This window comes from Gymnogyps californianus, chromosome 1, assembly GCF_018139145.2.
Source record: "Gymnogyps californianus isolate 813 chromosome 1, ASM1813914v2, whole genome shotgun sequence".
Lineage (NCBI taxonomy): Eukaryota > Metazoa > Chordata > Aves > Accipitriformes > Cathartidae > Gymnogyps > Gymnogyps californianus.
Window position 1 is genome coordinate 93,769,391 of NC_059471.1, and position 22,965 is coordinate 93,792,355.

The following is a 22,965-nucleotide window of genomic DNA, read 5'->3' on the forward strand; positions in this document are numbered from 1 at the left end:
GGGACTCTGCGAGAGTGCAAAATATGAAAAATAGCCTATCTAGTGACACATGTCCTCAGTTTTGGCCCGAGCAGAGACGAAGTAGCAAGCCTTGCATGTACCAGAGGAGTGTTGGATTACATTTGGAAGCTTCTGTGGACATTGAATTACTGGAAGAGAAATAATTCTAGTGATTGTTTATCAAAGAAGACCAGCAGGAATGGCAACTCAGACCTGAGGTGATAAAAAAAGACAAGGCTGGGAAGAGATAACTATTCTGTGCATTCTGTATTACATTTCAGCATTGAAAGTTGTATAAAGTGGCAACACATTTTTTAGCAGAAAACCTGACCAGCTATGTTATTTATTTTATTCTCTGTATCACAAGGAAAAAATAGTCTATTTCAATAGTTTACATATATTTGAGGTATGAAAAGTTGTATGTAAAGATGGTAGAAACATGTTTGAAACAGAACTATGGACTTGATTCAATGGTTAACTTATTTCCTAAATGAATGAGAAAGGAAACAGGTTGCTGCAAGCTTCTGCTCTCACTTCCTTATGAGAGACGACATAGACGCTGTCCCAGAAAGAACGGAGCTGTCGTGCACGCTCGTCTCAGGCAATCATGGGTAACTGGGTGGAGAATGAAGGACTGTCCATCTTCGTCGTTGTAAGTACAATTTTTATTGTGATTTGTGTCTAGTAAAAAGTTCTACAGAAAGTTGTACTAGGCAGATCTCACTGTGCCAGTGAACAATGCATCTGATTATGCTGAAACTAGGGCAGCAAGTGCAGTGAAACGCTTCAAGAGAATAATTTTTAAGGAGCTCTATCTGGTATCTCAATTGCTGTGGGTTTCGTTGTCAACTGAGAAATGATTGTATGTTAACTTTCATTTGCTTTGTTAGAAATATTTAAGTATCGTCTGGGGTTTTTGGATGCAACAGTGACTTAAGGAAAACAAATAACATCATTACATCTCACTTAACTGTGTGCACTTCAACAGAGAAAGCAATTACAACAACCACGCTTTCTTGCACTTTTATGAACAAAAGTAGGTGTAACTGAAAGCAGTGTCTTGATGGTATAAAATTTATATTAGAGTCAGATACCAGAATTTAGAGCAGAGATTCATGAATCCTTCATTAAGACAGCTAGTATTTGAATTGAGGTTGTATACAGCTTGCATAGAGTGGCTGTGAAAGTAGGTTAAATTAATTCTGAGCAAGATTTAAAAGTACTGAAAAACCCAGTCGCATTTACAAGTGCTAAAAAGTAAAGCAAGGTGGTCCTCAGAGAAAACTTAGACAGAAGTTAATATTTCAGTGTTTTCTTTTTTTCACTTCACAGTGTCATACAAGAGCTATAGGTATACAATTTTATATATATATATATATGTACACACACATATAAAAACATATACAATACCAAAATGTAATACCGGTTAAGGTATTGTTGCCAAGTGTGGTTAGTAGATGTAAATACTGAGAGGAAGAAAAAGAAGACATAGAACTTACATATTTGTGGTGACTGAAATGTGAACATCTTTATTCAAAAAGGTATTTCTGCTGCTATGAACAATCGATACTTACATATTATATTGTAGATGTGTAGCTCTAGTTAAGGAACATAACCCTGGCACTTCAGTGCTTTGAAAAGGAGTAACTGTGTTTGCTTGCACCTTCAGTGACTTGAGGAAGTTGAAACTGCCAAGACGTGAATTCTGGCTTTTTTTTTTTTTTTTTCCCCATCAGAACTGAAATATTAAAAGAATTAAGTGAGAGGCCCTTATTTTGTTCAAATAAGGAATTTGTTTTTAGAGCCTCAAAGCTTTAACAAGGTCAGCTAATAGGGAAGGAAACTAACAAAGTCACTGATAAAGAAACCAGCTAAAAGGACAGTTCACTGGAAGACTTACCAAAGTGTTCTGCATTGTCCTCTACAGCTTTACTGCACACTGACTAGGTACAGGGCTGTCCAGTGCTTGACAGAAACAGGACAGCCACAATTTCTATTGATGTACCTCAACAAAACAGAAACATGGCAGCCTTAAGCCCAGCCTATGCTGCCGCCACTGGCCCTAGCTAAAAAGCATGGATGGCTGCTAACTCTGCAACTCAACCCAAGTTGCCAGAGGGTGTCACAGTGTTTCTCAAAGGGTCCATGTTCCATTGGGTCAACACCAAGAACTGTGAGAGACCATCAAGGATCATGCCAAACATCTTGGTCTTCTGGGCATGCTGTCAGGCTACTGTACATGGGAACGGCACACTCTCACTTTAAATACGTATCCTAAGCATTTAATCCTGAGAGAAGCTTGTTTTTTAATGAAGATTTGGGGATTTCCCATATACTGCCTTACCCTGATGGAAATCCCTTCATTTCCCTGTATTTATGCCACATGGGTAAGACGCTTTCAAGATCTAAACTAAACCCATGTTTTTTACAGTGTCAGCTGGGCCAAAGAACTAGCAAAACATGTGGGTTAGGAGGGGTGAGGGACTGTAATGTCACAGTTTCTGGCATCGTTAACTTATAACCAGAGACTGGGTTTTCTCCCAGTTCTCAGACTTTCTCTCTGTTTTCATGCACGACCTAGTAAATCTACTTAGACTGAGGGTGCACTGATACAGGTTGGTTTCACTACGGGATCTGAAATCAGTCAACCAGCTCCAGGAGGGCAAATGCCCAGATTCACTATGATCTCTTTGGCCGGATGGGCTTGTAGCTGCCTTAGATACCTTTGAGAAGGGCTCACACCTTCTCTTTCCCTGAAGAAACCTGTACTGTAGGATGTGCAAGTGTGAGAGAATACTGCAGTACAGCTATGAAGAAGCCCAGTTTTGAGTAGTCTAAACACTACCAAAGTGTCTGTGTTGAATATTTCCTGCTGGCTGATTTCAGACCTTCAGAGCCTCCTACTCAATTAGGCCCTACGTGTAATTTAGACCATCTATATTTAGATCTCGAGCTTCTTTGTACTTTGGCATAGCTCTTAAGTCTTCCTCTTACATACAGGTTAATATGTCTGAGGAACTGCCATTTGGAAGAGGCCCTAACCTTTAATGATGTTTGGAGCTTCAACCAGACTCACAGACTTAGCTAAACACCTGTAATATGACGGTCCTTATACGAACATATCTAAACCCCTTGAGCTATGTAAAAGCTTCAGCTACTCATTGCTGTATTTTGGTTTATTGCCACTCCTGTACTCCTGCGTGCACACATCAGAGCCCATTTCCACCAGAAAAATTTCTATCATCACCCCTGCTGAACCCTTTATATGCTGCAGTACGCCTCTCTGTGCAAACAGGAGCGCAATGAACTAATTGACCATTATCTGAACCGTGTAAATTCAGATGTGTGATCTCTAACAACAAACTGTAAAGCTTCCTGTTCATTTCTCTTTCAGCTTGTGTGGCTGGGGTTAAATGTCTTCCTCTTTTGGTGGTACTATCTTGCATATGATATCCCAGCAAAATTCTTCTACACCAGAGTACTCCTTGGCGTAAGTACAAAACATGTATTATCTTGGCATAGACAGAGCACATCACAGCATTTTTGCCTAGTTTTATTTGATTGAAACAGGATCAAGTGGCTGGAGCAGCAGGTTCATGTAGGAGTTAAAAGTCACGTGCAAACAGATAACTGAATGCAGACAGATGTCCAGTGCTTCTGAATAGAAAGCTGGTACACAAAATAGATCCCATTCTAAAGATGTTTTCAGGTAACTATTATGCTCCTGGCAATTAAAGTGAATGTGAATTGTGGCTGCTTTATTAAGCAAAAGGTGAATAAAATATTGCCATTGAACTGTTGTGCAATCATTTCCCCTTGCAATTATTTTTCATAGCATGAATAGTTTACAAAGCTATTAGCTCTGAAAAGCAATCATCATTCACATATTCATCAAGCGTGTGAATAGTAGTCAAGTAGTGAAGCGATCCTGGACCCTGGGCTATTCAATATAATCCAACTGGTTAATGCAGCATTATGTGTTCTACTACAAACTTGCTTCCAAATCTACCATGGGTCGTGACCAATTGACAGAGAAAATGAATTTGTTCACATATTTCAAAAGCCTGATCACAGACATAAAAATCAGTCTAAGCTTCAAATTACAGAACACAGCACTTTGTAAAAGGTTTGCAAAGTCATGGTTTAATTCAACAAAGCATGAAATCCCATTCTGCATACGGCTTCAGATCTATGGATCAAATTTTGTCCTTTGCAACCATGGTGCAGTTGCCTTTGAAGTCACAGAGACCTGTGCTTGGATAACTAAAGCTCAGTGTAACACCAAGTCAATAACTGTGATTTGAAACCTAAAAGGGTGCCAATCAATGCAAGGAGAGCAAACATTATCTTTTCCTTCCCTTCACTGTGTTTGGATTAATATGGTCATTACTCCCTCCTTTCAAACAGTCTTCGTTCAAAAATCTGAAATCATTCAGGATGTGAAGAGCAACATTAAGGGAACAGATTCCTAAAAGATGAGGCAACGAATTTCCCTAGACTCCCTTTACTGACAACAGAGAACATAAAACCGCTTCCCTTATAAGCTGTCCTTCTGTCTACCATAATCCCCCAGCCAACTGAAACCACAGCAGTGAGACTTTCTTCAGAGCCTTGGGACAGAAAACTCTACTAATGGCTTAGACTTGCATCTGTGCTTGGCCATTGATTGTCAGACATGACAGGGAGCTTTTTGTACAACCATATTATTTCAAAACTGGAAATAGAAGGTGTCTATCTGGAGGAATGTGTTCTGCCTGTATATGTGTCTCTGGCTTGGCCAGAGCATGACTACTCTGAAATGTGAACATTGTTAATTAACTCTAGATCTCACACTCATGAAAAGTTGTGATATAATGCCTAAATGAAATCTGTGCCTATCCATGTCCTGGGTAATGTCTTAAGTAATGCATTTAATAACAGCATCTCTCCAACTACAGCGTGCTTTGGCTCTGGCAAGGGCTCCTGCAGCTTGTCTGAATTTCAACTGCATGCTGATTCTGCTGCCAGTATGTCGAAACTTGCTCTCCTTCCTCAGAGGATCAAGTGCGGTAAGATGAAGAAAGAATTTCAAAATTTATGAAAGATAATAACCTAAGCAGCCTTGCAAATATACCAAGCAATTTCGTCCAAGTTCCCCAAATATACCATACTTTGGGGATGTCCTCTTTTTAAGAAGCAGATAAGCCTGGAGTTTTGCTATGAGCGAGACTGAGGTCTATATGCCAATGGTGTATCTAGAGCTCTGTTGAGAGGTTTAGCCTTGAATTAGCCTCCTTCAAGTCTTCCCTTTTTTCTTGCCTCCTGGGCATCGTGCTGCCCTGGATGCAACGTGCCTCTTCTGGCTGGCAGCAGCCATTGTGGTGCTTACACACATTTGCCTTGCTCGTCACCGATCCAACACCCATTTATAGAGGGAGATATTAGCCCATGTCTTCCGTCTTTGCATGTTCAGATCTTAAAGTAAATGTCATCTTTCACAGACTTTCAGAATGGGACTTTTTTCAGCTGGTTCATAAATTACATTCTTTCTTGTCCAAGTTGCTTTTCCATCTCAGGATGAAATAGTTCTCAGGCCTTTTGACAATTTCTAGCTCCCAAATGCAAATGTTATATAGAGCACCAAGGAACCAACACTAAGAAAAGGACAACTAATTCTAAGTGACAGCTGGAGAGGCTTCCTATGATAGTACTGACTGTATCACACTGCTGAAATCTAGATCTCTGGCTATTACAGCAGAAATAATACAGACAATGCATGCCACGGGTGCAGTGAAAAAGCAATATTCTCCTCAAGCTCATGAACTGTCCTTCCAAATACACAACGATTCCTCCTTTCTTTCTAGCCTCTTTAATATACACATGGTCAACAAAACCAGTTCACAGAAGTTGGTTTTCATCTGTAAATCTAGTATAAATTCTCTCGTGCAAATGAGACAGCCTGTGGGGGCTGAAAAAGCAGAGCAAAAGAGGAAGCAAAAAATAGATGCAGTGTTTCAAGAGTACTTCATAGGGGAAGAGAGTGGGATACAAAGTAATAAAATAATCAGAAACAACCCAGGCTGTACCTCCATCTAGTACATATATCCTGACAATCAGTGTGGCTGAATAAATGAGATGTGTCTGCCACATTAAGCTCCTAAATTACATTTAGGAGTAAGGCCAGTGCCCTGGCCTTTTTAAGGCATAACACTTAGGAATATCAAGTTGGAACTACACAGACCAGGCTTTCAGTCTTGTGCTATACCCCTTCAGATTCTGGGATGCTACAAAAGCAGACAGCTGTATCCCCCATGTATGTAAAAGGAAAAAGAACAGTAAGTAAAATTGTAGGGTTAAAGTTGTTCTTCCCCTGTCCTGAGGAAGATCAACTAGTATCTGCCAAAACTCAGAGCTGACTCCCCAGGCTGCAGAAGTCAATAATGAACATAAATTTAGTAAGAATTAATGTTGCTATTGGATGAATGCAACTGGAAAATATGGATGAGCTCTTGACCATACAAGGCCTTCATGAGGTCTGAAATAGATTCCACAGGGGTCAAGCTGAAAGCAGGTTGGGCAGAGGTCTTCTGAGGTCAAAGCAATGAAAGAGCTGAGGACACTTTTGGAGACAGTACTGGAAGGCTAAAAACTGATTCCAAGGAATCAGAGAACTCTATTCCAGCTGGACTTTATGCTACTTGTCCTGAATTGCTCATCTCCTATCATCTATAGCTTGACTTTTCTAACCAGGATCCCAATAAAGCTGTCCCTCTTATCTTAGAATTCAAGCTACAGAGTAAGTCCTTCTGCCTTGGACACTATGATACAGTCTCACTCAGGCTACACTCAATTTGCAAGTGAGAACCATGCAGAGAGCTACAGCTCCATTTCTGCTGCCTGCCTGCAGCTCGCTGTCTTGCTAACAGTGCTAGGCTGTATGAGGAAGCGAAGGGCTCTGAGGATGAGCAAGGAGGTGAGGGAGGGGCATAAAATAGGACTGCTAGACAGTTGGAGTTTGTTTAACTTCACTTGCTTTTTGCAATAAAGCTATAGCTCAGGAAGGAGGTCATTTTATACCTTAAGCAAAACATGCACAGCCCAGTGTGGCAGTGGTAGTGTCAGGACTATGGTGGCCTTAGCGCAGGGGTACAGCTGCTTATGCTTGTTCTGCTGTTGTCCCTAATTAGCTATGCTCTGCAAGTAACATCTGTGAGGATCTCTTAAGAAAAACCAGGATTTTAAAATGTCACATAACTTACTGAAAGGGTAGTGACCTTTCCAACAGCAGTATCATCAGGGTTAAAGAGAAGGGAGAATTGTTGAAACGCACTGTTCAATAGGAATGTGCTGGCAGCTCTTGCCCTTTACATCCTGCCACCCAGAAATCATGCGCTGCAAAGTTATTTGTTATTAATTGAAAGAACAGCTGTATTGTCTTTGCATGCCCTTTATTGCTGCATTCATCGCTGTTGTTAATGAGCCTCACTACTGAACCTAGCCACAGCATTTTGCCGTTGCTTGGCCTTCTGCTTCTTTAGCAGAAAGATCAAGGCAGTCAAGCAGACTTGGCACTTCCTCACTATGCTACAGTTTATTCTACAATCTTTTTAATTGTGTCTGAAGATACATGATACCGAGAAGGCCAAATTTCTCCTGGCTGTTGTTATAGTCTACTGAAGTCATTGCAATAGCCCCGGAGTGTTAGAGTTTGCCCTTTAGTCAATGTCACAGCTGGAGAACAACTGAAGGAGGGAACTGTTTCCTGCTCATCTATTTATCTGTACAGTTAATACTCATGGGATATTTAGAAATGGACTGGTATGGAAGAGTAAGGCCACTGCTGATCCATCTCCACTAAGTAAAGAACAAATCAGAAATCAAATTGTTCTGGTGTTTCATCATCCCTTCTTCTGTTTCACTCCTGGATGGCTGGGATGATCAGCTCCACCCTATTAGCTGGGAAGATACGTTACCTTACCCTGCCATCTACAAAGTTAATGTCTGGCAAACACTTGGGAGAATATTTTGGTCTTCTTAATTTGTTGTGTGAAACATCTACACAGTTCTTGTGAGGAAATGTTTGTGTTAGTTTGCATAGTGTTTTCTTCCCTTTGCCAGTCAGCAAAAGCAATATAAAGATACAATAGAGGATAATCATGCTTTCTACTGTGTGTAGACAGCAAATGCTAGCTTTACGGCAACTTAAAGTTATAGAAAAACCTCCCACTGACCACAGCACAATTTAGATGGGGCCTGTTAGAAACCTGTCATAATTCTTAATGAAAATATCATTCTGTTTTTCTCAAGAACCAACTTCTTCAGTTTGTATCAGCAGAGATTGTTTCTTTCTGTTTCTCTTTGGGTAACTCCAGCAACAAGCTGTAAGTGAATGCCCAGCAAGTACACCCAGTATTTTGGGGAAGGAATCACTTCCTATTACTGATCGTAAGTGACTAGCACATTTGGGGTGGGAGCTCCTTGAGACAGTTATACCCAAACTTTACAGTCCATTTCTACACTGTGAACCACAACAGAATCCCGATGCTAGGTGGCAACTTGAGACTCTACCAAAGCAGTCACCCTGCCATGGCAGACTGTGATCCCTCCTTCTGTTTATAACGCATAATTTAACACAGATAAGATGTATACTTCTGTCATACTGGATGTTAAGTTTTTTCTCATTATCAAATACTTTGTTTCAATGCGACATGTTAAAACATAATCTGTTATTTCCACATTCTGAAGTATGAGGGGAAATATTTTCATCTATATTTAGGAATTCTAGATTTTTACTAGCAATGCCACCAATTGTTGTGCTCAGGGCCTCTGTTTTTATCCCTGCATTTAAATAAGTATGCTTAGACATCACAAATAGTCTTTCTAAATACTTTTTTTCTTCAAACCAAAGTGCTGCTCTACCCGTGTCAGACGACAGCTGGACAGGAACCTCACCTTTCACAAAATGGTGGCATGGATGATCGCCCTTCATACTGGTTGGTACTCAAACGTTTCTTTGTTTATTGCTTTCTCATGCATTTTACACAGAATCCAGGTGGGATTCAAATTCTTAAGGATATGGGCAGAGACCTGATTTCATTAACCTAAAGGAGTCAGCATGTGCCAAGGCTTAAATCAGTTTCCAAATACTATTCTGCAACTGGCAGAGAGCAAAAGATGATAAATAAGAAAGAATACTTTTCTCTTGAACTGTCAGCACCATTTATGACACTGGTTAATAAACGGTGTTTAGCAATGCCCTGAGAACCAGATACCCTGGCTTTAATTCTTGTTTAGACTTATTTCTTAGCTGGCACGTCTGAAACAAATAGTAGAAATGATGAAAGAAAAGGGTATAAATAGCTTGGACAGGCCATGGAAATGTTTTCATATTTATCATCTCTCATTTCCTAAACGAAGGGTTTTCTATATTTTTTTTTAATCAAATTTGTCACTTCTCAATGCAAATAAAAGATCCTACAATAGTCTTCGTATCAGTAGATTACTTGAGCTGAGCAGGTTCCCTTTCTGAGCTGTGGCCAAAACCTCACCACCACTTCATAGAAAAGGAGCAGGGCGATGCAGTTAACATAAGGCCACAGAGGAGGTCTGCAGCAGAGATGGATTGTTTGGGGATGTTAGATCTGTACCCATCAGGCCCCGTTTTGAAGGTGAATAAGTATCTGGTGATACAAAAGGGGAAAAATTTGTTTCAAAACACAAAAGTGTTGTACGGCTTACCCCTGCAATAATGTGTAGTGGAAACAGTGTGAAGCACCTCAGCTGTACTAGGTTTATGGGACACGTCCAGCTCAGCAAGAATGTTATTAGTGATTATTAGCAATACAGCAGAGCAAAGCAGCACTAGCAAATGTGACACCAAAGAGATCCAGATTCAGTTCTTGGCTCTTCTACAGAATTCCTGGATGATCCTGACATAATTTAAGCCATCCCATGCTTCAGTTTCTCAGGTATAAAATTAGGGTACTGCTCTTCCAGATGAATTGCTGAAAGCCTTTGTTGAACAAAGATGTGCTGGAAACTTCTTCCCTTTACTTCTTTCCTTCCCCCACTCAAAAAGATGTAAACTTCAGATGGCAAAGCTTTAACAGTAAAACGTGTCAGTGATCTGAAATTGTGATGAAGAGGGTGAGAGTGGCAAAGGTCTTAAACTGCAGTTGACAAATGTTACAAAGTTTCAAATGTTACCCAAAACCACTGAGTACTTTTCTTGTGCTTAACCCTGATTATTTCTTTCCTGTCACTCCTAGCAATTCACACCGTCGCACACTTATTCAATGTAGAGTGGAGTGTGCAAGCCCGTGTTGAAGAGAAAGGAACTCTGGCAGCTGTGCTTTCTAGCCTTGGTGATAACCCAAATGAAAGCTATATCAACTTTTTTAGAAAAACTATTGGGGTAAGTGACATCAGGCTGTGAAGAATCAGTATGACATTTGTTTAGATGACCATATAAGACAATCTGAGCAGAGTGCCTGTTTCTGGTGTGCGCAGTCTGGGTTTGGACCATCTTGCAGCAAGACTCTGCACAATTCATTCTTCTATATTTGTCAGGAATATTGTTGCTGAATTTTGGTAGTATAAACTTTTTCACCTCAGGATTTCAAAGTAGTTTTAAAACATTATGTAAAAACAAATACTCTGTAAAGAAGTCTTCTGACTAAGCTGGACGTGGCATACAGAAAGGCACACAGAAATCAAGGCAAAAGTTTTGAACTTGGGCTCCTTAACTCTGGTTAAAAGACAAAACCAAAGTAAGGAAATTCCCCATTCCTCAGAAGCACTGAGCATCCGATCTCTGTATGAGTTATGAGACCCACAGGTGCACAATGCCACTGAAAAGGAGAGCTTTCATTTGGCTCCCTAAATATAGATGTAACAACAGAGCTGTGCAGAAGCGTCCACTTTCCTGAAGCCCGTACTGCTGAGCAGTGGCAGAGTAAGAAACAATGTTCGGTGTGTGAATCGGTGGAAAACCCTTTCTCTCTACTCCCACTTACTTTAGTACAAGTAAATCTGCAGTGCAACAAAAATGGAGTGGGATTTTGGCATTGTTGCCATACAAATTCATAGAGGGTGACTTAAAGACTCACAACAAGGTAAAGGATTTGGCGAGTGAGACAGACTGATGGTTCAGCTGGCTCTGCTTTGATGCAACCCCTTCCTTAGACCAACGTGTGCAATTATTTCACAGAATCCTGTGGGGGGCCTATATGTGGCTTTCACGTACTTGGCTGGTCTCACTGGCGTTATCATCACGCTGGCCCTCATACTAATCATCACATCATCCACCAAAACCATCCGAAGGTCGTATTTTGAAGTCTTTTGGTACACCCACCATCTCTTTGTCATCTTCTTTATTGGCCTTGTCATCCATGGTGCTGGGTGAGTATTCGCACTTATCACACAATACGCGATAACTACTGTATCTTAATGTAAAGCCCTCTACACACATAAGTATAGTGACTTATGTCACTAAGCAGCAGTTATTTTTTATGGTAATGATGGGCCAACAGAGGCTCTGAGAGCCAAGAGGCTCTCACTGATACATGCAACAAGCTATTCACATGCAGGAGGCTTTATGGGACTCTGGCATACTTAAGCTCACTCAACCTTTTCTGATATTTTAATGGGAAAGCTCTTTTCCAAGGCTCCTGTTTCTAATTGTTAATTTATCTTCCTCTCCTAAAAGGAATTGCATCACACACATGCATGTAAGGAGACCTCACCATAAAAATGATATAGAGCCCAGGATTTTGTTGGGTAAATGAAAACTATAATAACACAGATTTATCTTTCAGACTTGCATGAACTTTTAATATCAGCAACATTTCAGAATAGATTTTTAGCTGTTGCAGCTCAAATATAGGCAACTGTAACTTTTTCTAACTTCCAAATGTCAAACATCTTTTTCAACTGTTGGCTCATTCCATACCTTCTTCTGAAATAGCTGGAAAGCCTAATGAAACAATTTTAGCACTACGCAAACACAATTTTGGCACTTAGAAAAATGAACTTTAGTTCCATTTTATAAAACCACAGAACTGATGCATAAAGAAAAAAAAAAGTCTAAGGTATCCAAGCCACATTTCAGAGTTCACGATTATACTATATTGTCCATTTTAAAGGAAATTCTAGGTGCACCAGAAAGTGTGCTTTAAAAATGCCCAGCAAAAATGACTATTCAAAAACACTTCCTCTCAGTCCAGTAGTGCCAGAAAAAAGACAGAAATGAGACTACAACGGGAAGAACAAAAATAGAAGGCAGATGAGAATCGCCACCAGTATATTTGTCCATTCCAACTTCCAAAACAAGGAGAAGATTTGAGCAAAACCTGTTGAAGGAAAAGAACAAGTGGTTCATGTTTCCTGCAGCAAATATTGTATAGTTACCGACAAAATGTCCAAACTTGCCAGTAGTTACTACACAATGCTATCAGAAAGCAAGTGTTGCTCTTTCTAGAGGTCAGTGAGGAGCATATATTTCACAAAAGTTGGCTTTTTATTTACTTGGATGTTCACTATACTTCCACCATTTTAATTGCACTGTACTGAAAAGACAAGAGTCTGGGCAGCAGTGGGATTGAATGTGGTTCTCAGAGAAGTTCAGCTATCCTTTGGAAGGAGATAAACACAAGAACATTATTATCTGTAGACAGAAGGATACTTTCTGGCTGTGAACTCAGTGGCCTCACTTATTTGGCCTTAAAGGCAAGAATGACATTTTGAGTTTAGAGAAAATACTAATACACTAAAAAATATTGGACAGGCTTTTTACACTCAAGGAAGGCATCTTAGGTGTGCAAAGATGGATGTTATGGAATAGGTATGATCTGACAGTCTCAAAGTAACATGTTAGAGAGAGGCATAGATGTCAGTTTATCTCAGGAGACAGAAGGCTGTGTGTCATACATACGTATATACATACATGTATACATGTATATACAGAAAACTGAACCAAAGATAATTAATAGAATCAAAGGGGTAGATTCTTGTCCGTTACAAGCTGTTACAGCACTTTTGTAGCACTGATGTTTTTTGTGCACGAGCTATGTGTCACAGACAAATGTCCCAAACTTCCCATCACAGTAAATGTAAAGAGGAGGGAGTACAGAGATGCAGATCACCCTGCTTTGGAAGCTAAAGGAAAACTTTCAGCCGAAAAAGAAGTAATTGTAAGGCTATACTACTGAAAGCTTAATTACAGTACTGGAAGAGCATCTACACTGAGTAAGAAGGGAAAATAAGTCTTTTCTTTCTCTTGTACAGGGTACTGCATTGCCAAACCTTGAATGGAGCACAGGGCAAGGCAAAAACCCCCAGACCCACTTTTCCTTAAGCAACAGGGTGAGGAGTGGCAGGAAAAGGGCTCCTCCTCTTCCCGTAACTCATCCCAGAGGGCGGCTCAGCTGAACCCGTTGTCACTAGTGGGGAAGTAAACTGCAACTGGTGATGTTCCTGCAAATTGCAACTCGTGATGCTCCTGGGACAGTGTCACTCCTTCTCTTTATTTTTCAGGCAGGATGTTAATCAAACCTTTAATAAGGAAGAGGTTTATTAGTAATATTTATGAGCAGTGCAATCTTCTAACTTTCAAGACTGTCCACAGGCTTTCTAATAATCCTCTGATAAATCTGTCACTTAAAGGTAGGCATACATATGACTTACTTAGACACCATGTTTTTTTGAAACATCAAAAACATAGTCTAGTTAACGGAAACTGAGCTAGAAAAGCAGAAAGAGAAGTCATGGGAAGAAGATATCAACCAAATCCTATTGGCATAAAACTGAACAGCCTGATCAGAATCAGACCATTTCTAGGGAAAGTCAGGAGATCTTAATCTGAATTTCTCTACTATGACCCTCATCCTACTAATTACCATCATTTTTGGGACTCTCACACACCCCTGAGGTTGGCAGAACTCCAGACAGAGGCAGGAAATACTGAACAAGATCAGAATATTTTTTTCCCCCTCAAAACTGAAACTGTCTTTCAGCACTAGCTCTGCCACTGGAAATATAGCTGAACTGGAGCAACCAGGCTTCTTTATAATAAAATAAGCAACAACAACAAACCCTAACCAAGCAAGAATATAGAGGCCAAATCATCAGCTGACACAAGCTGGTACAGCTGGCATAGCTGCTTTGTGTCAGAAGCATCTGTGTTCATTCACACCAACTGAACAGCTACTCCACAGCTTTAGAGGGAGAGGAAGGGTCAAACGAAGAATGCATGTTGGAAAGGGCTCTCCAAATTTCTAAGATAAACAACAGAAATAACTTCTGTACTGGTCACTAGGAAATTGATTACCTTGCCCACTCCAGGTTTTGTTTTTATGGAAGAAAAAAGTAGGATAACTCTGAAAAGAATGAAGCTTTCCTATTGTGACCACTTTCTGGAAATGGTAATGGACATACCTCTCAGTTCCTCACCTAATCTTGTAGTCAGTATTTTCCCCTAGAAACTTTGCTCCCCATTTTTATCACTTTAATAGCAATTTTGTGAGTTGATTAGAGCAGTAAAGCTGTATCAAAGCTGTAGCACTGCAGAAGTCCACAACTCCACATAAATATAGTACATAAATAGAATAACAATAAGGGACAGATACCTTCATTTTCATTTCATTACCTTGATGATTTTTATTGTTTTCCAGGCGTATTGTACGGGGGCAGACAGCTGAGAGTCTGGCTGAACATAACCCAGAGATTTGCTACAAGAACTTCACTCACTGGGGGAAGAAGGGGGCTTGCCCAATCCCCCAGTTTTCAGGGAATCCTCCTATGGTAAGAACAGTTGTCTTGAGTGTAAATCCAATTTAAAATGTTTACAGTTTACTCTTTTTGTTAAAAAACATATGCACGTGCTGTAGAAAAGCAGCTATGTAACCCCCAGCGCTCTTCAGCGCCAGCTTTCTTTACATAAAGCAATAGATTTGGACACAATGGATTATAAGCAGAAATGGACTACAGACAGACAACCCACTCCAGTGTGCCATAAAATGAGCACAATTAACAGGCAAAGCAAAAGAACAAATCGTATCTGACAAGTGTTTACCCAAAATGTATTTTGTGGCTTGTGGGGATTTCTAGAAAGTGCTATAATCCACATAATAAATAATTTTGCATTATTAATGGACTAATGTTCATTAACAGAAAATTAATGCCTCTGGAAATGTGACATTGAAACTTCAGCTTTTATTGACTAACCAGGCTGGTTGTTTGTTCACATTTCAGACTGATCTGTTAACAGAAACCACATCTTTTCCTGCAGTAATACAGACCTGAGTCAATAAAACATTCAGAGCTTTACTCCACATTTCACTTAGCTTAATTTTTAGACAGGGACAAAATCACTCATAGGAAAATACCTTGCTGTAACTCTGGTAGCAACTAAAAAGCCAGCTGCAACTCTCAACAGACAAAGAAATTCCCTCTCTGACCAGATGTAATTTTGAAGGTGTCGTATCTCTTAAGGGTTCCCTACTCTGGTTGATAAAGAACCTAGATTACTTGAATTTCACATCCCCTCATAGCATTTCCAGGACTCGATTTAATCTAAGCTGCCATCTTCATCATCTGACTTCTCATTTTATTCTGCTTACAGACATGGAAGTGGGTAGTCGGTCCCATGTTTTTGTACCTGTGTGAGAGGTTGGTGCGGTTTTGGAGGTCACAGCAGAAGGTTGTTATCACGAAGGTACGTGTTGATGCTATGCTTAACACCGGGCAAAACATTACCAATTTTTCCAAATGGTGCAGCAAAGCCAGTGGCTCCTACATGACAGACAAAGTTATCAGTGAAAGGCCTCTCAGGAATGGTCTGGCTGCTATCACGCGAAAATAATACCTCTAACATCTAAATGTAGCCTGCCTCTAAAAGAGAGCAAGAGGAGGAAGTTAGCTAAGGCACAGGACTGAATCTTAGGAAAGAGAAACTAATTTTCTTCGTAGTGAGTGAAAAGTTAGGCAATGTAGAAATTACACAGCCTTAAGAGTAATTTAAGATATCAAATCTTTGTTTTCAAAACTACCCAGATATTTAGAAATTCTGATTTTTCAGCAGAACAAATGACTCCTGAAAAGGAGAGTTAGGGGGTGCCTACTTTGTGCAGCCAAAGCTAATGTTGAGCTTCCATTCCCCATGGTGTGTTGCAGAAATATTAATGCTGGTTCTGAAAGTATGACAGCCAAATTAGCATGGCACTAAGCTCAAACGTATAAAAACTACTCTGGCCTTTCATAATGTAATTTCTTCACATGGCACTGTGCTGCATCTTGTGGACATACCCTGTTCAAACCATAGCCAGGTTTGGGGGATGACATTAGATGTCTCTACTGTGCCCTGGCATGATGCTGACATGTTGGAAGGCTCCTATATACTAGTGTGCTTTTTGGTAATTTTACCAAAATATCTCTGAGCCATTTCTACATCATATGTCTATGGCGTCTGCTTAGTTCCCTGTTGGCAGAAAATTTCTTCCACAATCCTAAGCATTATTATTAATACCTACATTAATAGATAGACTTGATTCTCCCTCTTGCAAATCTCTTCTGAAAATTGAAAATAAACTTGGCAGACAACTTTAGGATTAAAAAATCATAGTGAGGGAAATACTGCCCTTGCTTCTAGATTATTGCTTCTATTTATTCTTGGCTAAAGATAGACAGAATGCAAATGCCCATATTATAGGTCCCACCCAGCCATAACACAAAAGCATCAGTTTCCAGTGGTACTATCTATCCAATTCTCTATCTGTATGATAGCCCTATGGTTTTGCCTGTATATATACAGTCAAATTCATTAATACTGTGCTCTGTGCCACTGTGTAAGGTGCATCTGGAATTAACAATGTGCGTACATAGATCTGGTGATATATGTTACAAGATGTGCCAGTCTGACCTGTCCCTTTTGGAGTGACTGCAAGCATGGTGTGAAAAAATACTTCAGTCAAAAATTTTGCATCTTCTGCAGTCTTTCACCTGGCTGTCAGGTGCTGTTCCTCACTCCCAGTTCTGCTGGGAACAAAGTTTCACCTGCTTTCCTTGCTCTCATAGCAGCAGACGATGTTAGTGATGAAGGATGTAGATACATCCAGTGAAGAGCGAAGACAGCCTTTTTCTTTTCCCTTTTTTCCCCTTGTCCCTCTCACTGTAGGTGGTCATTCATCCCTTCAAGACAATTGAGCTCCAGATGATGAAGAAGGGCTTCAAGATGGAGGTCGGGCAATACATTTTTGTCAAATGTCCAGCAGTGTCTAAATTGGAATGGCATCCATTTACATTAACCTCTGCTCCAGAAGAGGATTACTTCAGCATTCACGTCCGTATTGTGGGGGACTGGACAGAGGGCTTGTTCAATGCCTGCGGATGTGATAAGCAAGAATTCCAGGAGGCATGGAAGCTGCCCAAGTATGTACAAAGAGTCTCCACAGTAAAGTCAATGAACACCTATGACAGTTTAAATTTTGCTCAACCAGTTTGGTGGCACCTGTGACACAATCCTTAACTACTTCCATCATAGATGTGGGCCTTAGATGGCTCTTTCCAGTTTCCTCCTATCAACCCCACCTCTTCTTTTGCTGACTAGTATTCAGCCCAAATGTGCATTGTAGCAGACAAATAGCTTACCGTTTTATTGTTATTTTAGATGGTGCTAATAAGTATTCACTATTGATTTATTAAGTGTACTTTCCATTTCAGGATAGCTGTGGATGGCCCCTTTGGAACAGCAAGTGAGGACGTATTCAGTTATGAAACCGTTATGCTTGTTGGAGCTGGAATAGGGGTCACCCCCTTTGCATCTGTACTCAAATCTGTCTGGTACAAATACTGCCACGATGCGACCAACCTAAAACTCAAGAAGGTTCGTGTCCTCTTTCCCAGAACCCATGTAATTGTTCAAGGGCTGACAGCCCAAATCAAAACAGGCCCAGCAAAGGTGATCTGGCTCCAGACATGCCTGAGTCCTACGAAAAGAGTCCAGTTACCTCACAAGACTAGCAGGCAGGGAAGCAGGAGGGTCAAAAGCAAAAACATAATGAAAGGAGAAATAGCCTACAAGCAAAATCACACACGCAAATCCTGACTGTGGCCCTGGGGATTTCCACTTGCAGTGGAGATGCTGTTCAATATGCGTGAGAAACACAAAGTCCAGGGCACTAATAGGGCCCGTGCAAATATTGCATTCCCTCCCTAAGCACAGAGAGAGCAACCTTACGTCAGTGAAAGAGCACTGCTACCATCCTCCTCTCCCCTCCTGCCCCTGGAAACTCCCTGGGCAGAGGTGCGGGGTCACACTCTGCAGTTACGGTCACATTCAGAGAACAGAACTGGTTTTGTTACCTGCTTTAATTTACCTTGCTCGCCAGCAGACAGGGAGATAGAGTCTACCTCTAAATCATTAATTTATGTCCTAACAAACTGTTTTACAAGGATGTAAGTGAGGAAATATCATGAACTAAAAATGTAACCTGCTGGTGGAAGAGAAATAGAAAGATGTTTCCTTGTTCTTGCAGTCACTCATTCTGCTTTGCAACCCTCCCAGCGTCAAAACTCCTGAATAGCTTCGATGCCAGCCTACCCATCTACTGAAGTGGTCTGGGCAATTTCTACAAGAAGTCTACAATCCTCATTCTGTCAGTAGACATAAAACCAGAAACCATAAGTGCCTATGTCCCCTGACAGCTCACTCTTGTCTCTTCCAGATTTATTTTTACTGGCTTTGCAGGGACACTCATGCCTTTGAATGGTTTGCTGACCTCTTGCAATCTCTGGAGGCTCAAATGCAGGAGAGGAATAACGCAGAGTTTCTCAGCTATAACATCTACCTTACAGGCTGGGATGAATCTCAGGTAACAACACGGTGGAAAATATCGCTTCCATATGCACTGAGGTTGATGTTAGCAAGTCTGTTATGTTTTGAGAAATGTTCAAATGGTCTTTATCCTGGGCCTCCATCTGGTGCTCAGGGGTTTTAAATGCAGACAGGTATTAGCCATCAGAAGTTACATGGGATCAGCTGTGCACTCTGACTTCCTTTCTGGTTTACTCTGGCTGTGCACTCTGGGAAGCAGTCTTTCCTCACAGCAGCAACCTCAGCTGACCATGCAAGTATCTCTAAGACAGCTAATACTGCTTAAAGCATAACTAATGGCATTTGGGACTGGAGAAGCTAATGCACAAGGTTTGAGCGATGGCAGCGTATTTGTTGCAGGATTCTCATGAGTTCTTTATCTGGTCCCATGCATGTAGGTCGCTGTGGGGATACAAAGGAGCAGCTCTTCCATGAGCCACTTGAGAATGTATGATTGAGTCAGGAAAGGCACTCACTCTGTTAGTTTTAGTGATGTTTTATTTTACTTATATCTCATTGTTGCAAAATTCATCATGTGCCTAAAGTGCTGTAGCTCAGCTAGATGGACAGGGAGGGAGCAAGGTAGGAAGTTATTACACGTGCAATGGAAAAAAACAGGAAGGAAAGAAGAAAAGATACAGAATTTTTGCTTGGGGAGAAAGTTACCTGTGAATTTTTTGGCATACAAAAGTGCTGCAGAACTCCACAAAGCCTGAACTTATGCCCTTAACCACATCTTCGCTTCCTGGCTTTACTTAGCTTAGCTGGTCTAGGTGAAAGTTGCACAGGGAAAGTGGACAAGACCTCCTCATATGGATCAAACCTTCTAGAGATTAAACTGGCAGGACTTCATTAAGGCCAAGGGAGTTGTATTATTGTACCTGAAGGGAAAGTTTTGTTTTAATTTACAGCTTTATTTTACAGTTCTTAGACTAAACCAGTTGATTGCAAAAGAAATGTAATTAATTGCTGTGTTCAGTGCTTCATAGCTTTAACTCCTGAGATCGCCCAGTCTGGGGAAAAGGGAGAGATAGACAGTGATAGTCAGGACTTTACCAATGTTAGCTTTCCTTGCTAAACACCATAAATTCCATATTCTTGGTTTGGAAATAATTCAGTGTGTATTGATATTATTATTATTATGTTAACAGGACATAATGCTGCCATATCTAACAGTCTTTACGCCGTCCTTTGTGTTTCATTTCCCACAGGCCACTCACTTTGCAGTGCATCATGAAGAAGAGAAAGATGTGATTACAGGCCTTAAACAGAAAACCTTGTATGGAAGACCTAATTGGGAAAATGAGTTCAAAACTATTGCGGGGCAGCATCCTGGGTAAACCAGTACAAATTGATAGTGTCTATGGACTTCCTCTATCTAAATGTCATAATAGCACAATCTTGTTCTTTTGGCTGATAAAGTTTGAGGACCATTTTTTTTCTAACAATCTCCAGGTATTTTCTATTCTTGTTTCAGCCATGGACATGATCTATGGTCTTGACCAAATTGTTTTAACCTACAATTTAAAAAAAAAAATATTCCCTTTTTGGTGAGGTACTTCATGAAGTGTCTAATTACCAGCAGAAGTTTTAGAAAAAACATACCTCATCATTCCAGCTGAAGTAGAAAGGAATATCAGGTGAGGTCTAAATACCTCCAAAAATACTTTCTGCCTCAAAAACCAAAACCTGAATATGGATGACCTTTAGCTGAGCACCCAAAATTAGTAGGAAAAAAAACCAGAACAGTTCCTTTCAAGAATTTGTGCCATAAGCTCTTTGAAGCTCTATTTCCTTAAGTCCACTGAGGTCAATAAACTTGTCTTCACTGACTTCTGCTGAGCTGAGATTTAGCCCACCATTTGTTTTAGAAGCAGCGGTAAGTGCCTTGCAAGTTTTAAGGGGTTATAAGTTTTAAGGGATAGACATCCAGTTCTACTTTAGTTCCTGTAATTGAGAAAAAAACCTTGCACCTACAGAACATAAGATTGATTTACACGAAGAACGTCCGGCTGCTCCATACCTAGTTCCTGACCATATTTTCATTTTCTTAACAGCTCCAGAATAGGTGTTTTCCTCTGTGGACCTGAAGGCCTAGCTGACACACTCAACAAGCAGAGCATCAGCAACTCAGAAGCTGACCCGCGAGGAGTACACTTCATTTTTAACAAGGAAAATTTCTAACTCCCAAGCATGTGGGAGTCATTCAATACAAAGTCTAAAGACTGGATCTCTTTTTCTATTTGGAGTCTGGGAAGGACAGCCCAGCTTCTAATCTCAGCTACACTAACGCAAATCCCTTTGCTTCTTGGGAATTATTTTGGCGCTGTGGTAGAGTAAGAGTCAAGTTTTACCTTAGGGAAGTTTGCACTGCCCTCTGCATGCTGGCAATTTAGTAGAAATCTATTTTCTTTGTCTGTGTGAGGAGATTTCCCCTCAATTAACTGCCTTTATCCTCCTATTATTCATAATGACTGCTGAAGGGTCTAGGCAGCCATATGCATTTGGGAGCCAATTCACACTGATAAAGCTTAATGCTATTAAACAATAAAGCGTTCTAGCATAATGCTTGCTATTAGGAGACAGCTTATCCCGGCTGCAGCCAGTCCCTGGAACGAGGCGGGGTTGGGGAAGGGTGACTGGGAAAGATTGTTCCTTACAAGAGGAAATCTCCTTTGCGTACCAGCATCTTTCAGGCTTCTGAATATGAGCCTAAATGTCTTGTCCAAGAGGTAACACAGGCAGCTGAAAAGCAGCCGTTCCTCTTTAGGAAAGTGCAGAACTGGAAAGGAACTGTCTGGATTTCTGAGCGCCACCCCCACCCCAGCTGCAGGGGGATGATGAGGACGGAGTCAAACCAAGTCCCACACCTGGCATGTGAGCCATCGCATGGCTGCTTCGAACACTCTCAGTTTCACATCTTCAAATTCACGGTGCAGGGATTCAAACAAGAAGAGGTTTTGTGTTTTCAAGACTGCCATTTCTGATTTTCAAGGCTGAAAAAACTTGTTGCTAAATGATTTAATGGGTATTTTCTGAAACATTCTTAAATGTATACAGTGCTTTTGGCCCTATTGTTCAGCTGTTCCTCTTTGATGGAGAAACAGGTTTGAGAAAGCACTGATCATGTGGGCAGTAGCTGGAATAGCTACGAATAAAGCTTCTGATGTGTATAAGACACCCTCACACAGCACAGTACTTCTGTATGTACACTACAGGTAACAGGTTCTTAAAAAAAAAAAGGAACCAAAACTTTTAATACCAGCAGCAGAGGAAAAAAAAAAAAAAAGGCATTAAAACCAGCAGCACAGAAAAAAATGAAAAAACAAGCCCGAAAAGCCTTGAAAAAGCCACAGTTTAGTATACCATGGGTCTCCTGTTCAGCCCAGTCACCTGCTTAGTGACTTTTAAACTCCGCAGCCAAGCCCTGTGATAGCTCCTACGCAGCATGAGACCTTGCTGACAAGTTCTTACTGTCACAGAAGAAAGTGGTGGTCTCCTGCAATTTCAGACAAGTTTGTGTAGCCATCTGGTTGCATGTAGCATATTTTACACCTCAACTTTCCAGACAGGATGTGTTCTCCCGTTACACCATTTTTAAATATTATACAAACACTCCATGCTACTTCAGAAGGACAGCCTACCAGTTCCTATTTATTCAGTTTCTGGCGAATGCTGGCAAAGATCAACTCTTGGTGGGGAATTTTTCAGTTCTTTCCCTCAGAATGGCCATATTTAAATCCACATAATTCTGTTTGAAAAACACCTATTAAATCAGAACAGAACATAGGCAGAATTACAGAAACTTCTTCTGTGGAATAAAAAATATTGCTACTGAAACATAATAAGGCTCTCATCCTGTGCAGAGAGCATTGAAATATTTGCCTTTGATTTTAATGGAAATATGATCAGGCTTTTATACTGTTAGAAAGTGGGCAAAGAGGAATTGCAAGGGGTCTAATGGAGGCAGCATATTTATCATGTGAAGGGTCTTGGAGGAGTGCATTTTAATTCACCCATTAATTCTCTAAACATTGCCATGATTGTTCTTAAAACTCCAGGGATCTTTCCTTACTCAGCCAGTTGTAATGACACTCCCCGACCTGCTGCACACTTGT

At 40.6% G+C, this 22,965-nt stretch overlaps 1 protein-coding gene across 1 annotated transcript; it reads left to right on the forward strand.

Annotated features, from left to right (window-relative positions):
• The first annotated feature begins 607 nt into the window (after window positions 1–607).
• LOC127022945 (cytochrome b-245 heavy chain) lies at window positions 608–21,289 on the forward strand. Its single transcript, XM_050906817.1, has 13 exons — window positions 608–652; window positions 3,395–3,490; window positions 4,938–5,048; window positions 8,888–8,972; window positions 10,248–10,393; window positions 11,189–11,379; window positions 14,649–14,778; window positions 15,599–15,691; window positions 17,150–17,403; window positions 17,695–17,857; window positions 18,699–18,845; window positions 20,059–20,183; window positions 20,905–21,289. Exons 1-13 carry the CDS (start codon window positions 608–610, stop codon window positions 21,029–21,031), a joined length of 1,713 nt encoding a protein of 570 aa, XP_050762774.1. The 3' UTR covers window positions 21,032–21,289.
• The last annotated feature ends 1,676 nt before the right edge of the window (window positions 21,290–22,965 follow it).

Coding starts and splice junctions, on each gene's coding strand:
- LOC127022945 (XM_050906817.1), top strand. CDS start 608: ATGGGTAACTGGGTGGAGAATGAAGGACTGTCCATCTTCGTCGTT. Junction 10,394..11,188: donor TTTTTAGAAAAACTATTGGG/GTAAGTGACATC, acceptor ATTATTTCACAG/AATCCTGTGGGGGGCCTATA. Junction 17,404..17,694: donor GAGGCATGGAAGCTGCCCAA/GTATGTACAAAG, acceptor TTTCCATTTCAG/GATAGCTGTGGATGGCCCCT.